Source organism: Sinocyclocheilus rhinocerous, unplaced genomic scaffold, assembly GCF_001515625.1.
Source record: "Sinocyclocheilus rhinocerous isolate Xijiao unplaced genomic scaffold, SAMN03320098_v1.1 scaffold3187, whole genome shotgun sequence".
Classification (NCBI taxonomy): Eukaryota; Metazoa; Chordata; class Actinopteri; order Cypriniformes; family Cyprinidae; genus Sinocyclocheilus; species Sinocyclocheilus rhinocerous.
Window position 1 is genome coordinate 189,782 of NW_015643040.1, and position 4,398 is coordinate 194,179.

The window sequence follows — 4,398 nt, forward strand, 5'->3', positions numbered from 1 at the left end:
GTGTTAAATTGGGATTTTTGTGGGGCAGAGATAATTTAAAGGGGAGAATATTAATACAAAATATTAAGAGTTGAACAGCCTTTTTATTAGGAAAATTAAACTGGAATTGAGTTATATCAAACAGCATTAAGGGTGCTTTCACACTAGCACTTTTGGTGCTCACCCGGGTTCGATTGATGTCAGAGTTCGGTTCGTTTGGATGATGTGAACGCTGTCTTCCGAACTCGGGTGCGCACCCGCGAACCGTACCCGAGTCTGCTTAAAAAGGGTGGTCTGGGGTACGGTTCATGTGAATACGGTTTGCTGCTGATATGAACACTATCGTACCAAATCACGGAAGTGAACCGCTATTAATGACGTATTATTTGATTAAAAAAAAGTGTGTTTCACTCATTTCCTGACGAGCGTGACTGACGCGCTGCAAGCGGAGAGCTGTACACCTCATTTCATTGTCATTGTGTTTTCTGACTTGTTATAATGTTTTCAGAATTACTGTTGTGTTTTCTGAATTGTTATTTTGCTTTTTAGATTTGCATTTGTAATTTGTTATTTTGTTTTCAGAATTGTGATTTGTTTTGCACTTCTCGGCCACCATACAATTCTCGCGCTCCAATCTGCCAAAATAATCAGCATGAAATTGTAACCTGATCTCATGAAAGTGCGTATAAATTGTACGAAAACTAGTGGTATTGATACACAAAAATGGACTTTGGCGTGTATATGCTACGCTATGGGTAGGATTAGGGCTGTGGGGTAGATGCGTATCAAATGTACGCGAAAACTGCGTATCATATGCACGCCAACAAATTTCGTATCATATGCACGCGAAAACTGCGTAGGTATTATGCACGCCAAAACACGTGATTAGCATATGGCAAAGTCCATTTTTGCTTATCAATACCACCAGTTTTCGTTTTTATTTGGCGTACTATTTATACGCATTTTCATGAGACCGGGCTCGAAATTGTGTTTGTAACCCACGTACCAACAATAACTGTAAGCAGTGACACAAAATTGGTTCCCTAAAAAAACCTTTCAGTGAACATTGCTTAAAATAACCACTTCTTTCTAAGTGTAAATAATGTTTTCACTATTAAATATATTTCTGTGCAATGGAAATATTCCATGTATGTTAAAGGTTCTTCGTGGAACCGTCAGTATCAATAAATAAGCTTAAATAAAATTACACAGATACAAAATCTCACATAAATACTGAATCTGCATCACTGACATTTCAGAAGATTTCAGAATTAACCCTATTTGACCCTATTTATGTTTCAAATGACAGTGTAGCTTGACAACTTCCCTGAGAGATGACGATAATAAAGGAATATGCAACTTCAAAGTTTTACATCACACAGTGATGCAATAAAGCATCTGCCCAAGGCAAATAAAATAAAGACACACGAACCTGTTCAGCTCGCGCTCGGTTGTGTTTGATTTGTACGGGCAGCTCATGAAATCTGACAGCTCCTGCGTGAAGCTCTCCAGCTTTAAACTGAGAAGGAAACAAACACTTTCAATGCTCTGAAACAGAAAGAATGCTGCTTGATCTGGATTCTCACGCACCTTTTGGCCGGTTTAACAATAGAAAACTTGTGTCTGAGTTTAGCGCAGCGCAGCAGCTGAAGCGTGTCCGTCCCATCACTGAAAGAAAACACAGAGTTTTCAAAGCCACTGTATCATATTTGAAATTGATTGAATTTCTAAGCCTCTAAATGATCCACATGATCAATCTTTGCTGCCACACTCAATCTCCTCATGTCTTCTGATTGATAGTTTAGAGTGTTTTATCCAGTAAAAGCTCTTTTAGTGTAATTGTAGAAACGCTTCTCGTGTCAGATCTTGACTGATTTTAATCAAGTAAAGGTCAGAATAACTGCAGTAATATCTCCAGATGAACACTTACTGGACTGAAGCAGCTCAGCTTTACTTGATTCTCCATCAATCATGTTTTAGAGTCTCAAATCTGATCCTCAGGATCTTTTGAGGAGCGTTTGTTTCCAGAAGCTTTACTTTCACTGTTCCTCAGCGGAGGAATGATCTTCACAAGCCTCCAGAACATCTCACATCTTCTGAGGAGCCTTTATTTCTTCAGCTCTCAATCACTGCATTATATGTTTGGATCGTTTCAATCTCATTTTACTGAGACAGATTACTGCAGATATAGAGACGACTGATATTTATAGCATTTTATGTCAGTATCTGCTCTACTGTTAGAAATATCTCATTGATTTACATCACAAGCATCAGAATCTCATCAAATATCAGCATCTGAAGCAAATTCATATTTTGCTCAGTTTGAGTCTGAAGTGTTTTTCCCCCCCACCATGTTCTCAAAGTATCAGACACTATAAGCCATAAAACCGCGAGTTATCAGATATGATACAAAACAAAAAACACATGCAAACATTTGTCTAAAAGTTCAATAAACAAGTTTAAAAATTAGATATTTTAATACTATTTTTCAGACGTCAGCCTGTCAGTTGTGCCTGTAGGTCCTGTTTTACAGGTTCAACCTGGTTTATGTTTCTGGGTTCTTTTCTACAAAACATGACTCAAAATCAAGCGTTCCGTCATAAGTTTTTCCTCTTTTGAATAAGACTTTAAATCACTTCTGTTGTTACCTTGACATGATTTAGGTGGAGCAGAGTTCCTTGAATAACAAGATGCACAACAGGGTATTACAACAACTACTAATATTTTCCTCTAGGCCTGATCCTGATAGGAATGTTGATTCAGTAACAAAATGTAAAGCATCACTGCTGATGAATAACTCACCAATCCCATTTAAAAGCACACTACATTCCATCTGAACAAAAAAGCGATTTGTTACGTCAGTGCTCGGATTTACTGATAAAACAACATAAGAATCTCACTCGTCCAGCGAACAGAAATATGTTCGGAGAACGTTTGTTATGAATGTTTTTCAAAACGTCCAGTCATTTAGATGCAGTGTTGGGGAAAGTTACTTTTAAAAGTAAATGCGTTACAATATTGCTTAACACGGGAGAAGAAACACTCTTCAGCAATTAAAAAAAAACAAGCACAATTGTTAGTTTCTCTAAAGTCATTTTTGCTTATTAGTATGGTTGAACTGGAATCTGATTACGTAACTCACGTTACTTGTAATGCGTTACCCACAACACTGATTAGATGTGACTTGAGTGCGGAATTAATTGAAGACAAATAGTTTAAACATCGTATTTTCACAACAGCAAACTGAAGGATTCCAGAAATGAAGCAGAGCTCTAGAGAACGAAACACCTGCGTACAAACTTTACGATGCATTGCTGAACAATCTTATCTCTGACGCTCCAGTCCTGAACAAATCAATCTATATTTCATCTAAATCTAAAACATTTCTGTCCCGATTAAAACGGCAATAACGTTTCGACCTAAAAATTACATTTAAAACACAATGTAACAATAAAACCCCATCGAAAACATCTGAACAACTTTATGACAGCAAGCACACAATATCATTAATGGAAATAATGTAGGCAACAAACAATAAATCACTTATGAAGACGATAAACTAACGATTCAGATTTTATAACAGTTAGACTTGAGAAACACTGAGCCTGATTTAAATTCGAAATAATGAATTAAATGTAAATGTTCACCTGGATGAGTGTGTGTTGAGTGTGTAATAAAACATCACAAACACACCCTGAAAGACGATCAGGACCATCAGGATCCTGAGGATCCACCGGAGAAACGCCAATGCCATCAGAGAAACAAATGAACGAGTGTGAGTGTGTGTGTGTGTGTGTGTGTGTGTGTGTGATTGAGGGGTTAAAGGCGACACCACCCCCCGCACTCATAACCCCGCCCCTCTCAAAACGCCTCTGTAACCCAGTTCATAAACAATGACCTTGTAATTTGTGTTGTGCAATTTTGACCAAGAAAATGCTTCTATGTATTGAAGTAGCCTAGTTTTGGTGTCTTTGTCGAGACTGGTGTTGATGAGAGGATTTCCCGAAGGTAGAAATATTTTATAATCATAAACTTGTGTGGTTTTGTTTGATATAAAACAGTGGTTCTGTTATGAGCACACGTTCTTTCAGAAATGTTAACAGAACGCTCCTTCAAAGTCATCGTATCTAGTTTTTGAAAGTTACTATTTTCAGAATGTTCATGAACATATTTGCAAAACGATACATTTGAATGCCCCCTTGACATTCCCATTAAAACAAGTTTTAAAACATTTTTTGGACGTTTTGAACGTTCAGAGAACAAGCCAAATTCCATTTAATATAAAGATTTTGATTAATATCAATACTCCTCGTGCTCCTTCTTGACTGTTGAAGAGCCCAAAAACACGGAAGACAACAAAAGTAGCCCAACATTTCGAAGATTTGGGATGCAGTTCAAACACACTGTAAATCATTTCAA

The 4,398-nt window shown here is 37.3% G+C and overlaps 1 protein-coding gene across 1 annotated transcript in view; it reads right to left on the reverse strand.

Annotated features, from left to right (window-relative positions):
- The window catches only part of LOC107756960 (alpha-2,8-sialyltransferase 8E-like), a 17,838-nt gene extending 14,091 nt beyond the window's left edge, over positions 1-3,747 (reverse strand). Inside the window, exons 1-3 of the mRNA XM_016574296.1 lie at positions 3,627-3,747; positions 1,570-1,647; positions 1,412-1,498 (exon numbers count right to left, since the gene is read on the reverse strand). Of these exons, the coding sequence (XP_016429782.1) occupies positions 1,412-1,498; positions 1,570-1,647; positions 3,627-3,733 (272 nt within the window). The 5' untranslated portion in view covers positions 3,734-3,747. The remainder of the gene's footprint in view (positions 1-1,411; positions 1,499-1,569; positions 1,648-3,626) is intronic.
- Between the last annotated feature and the right edge of the window lie 651 nt (positions 3,748-4,398).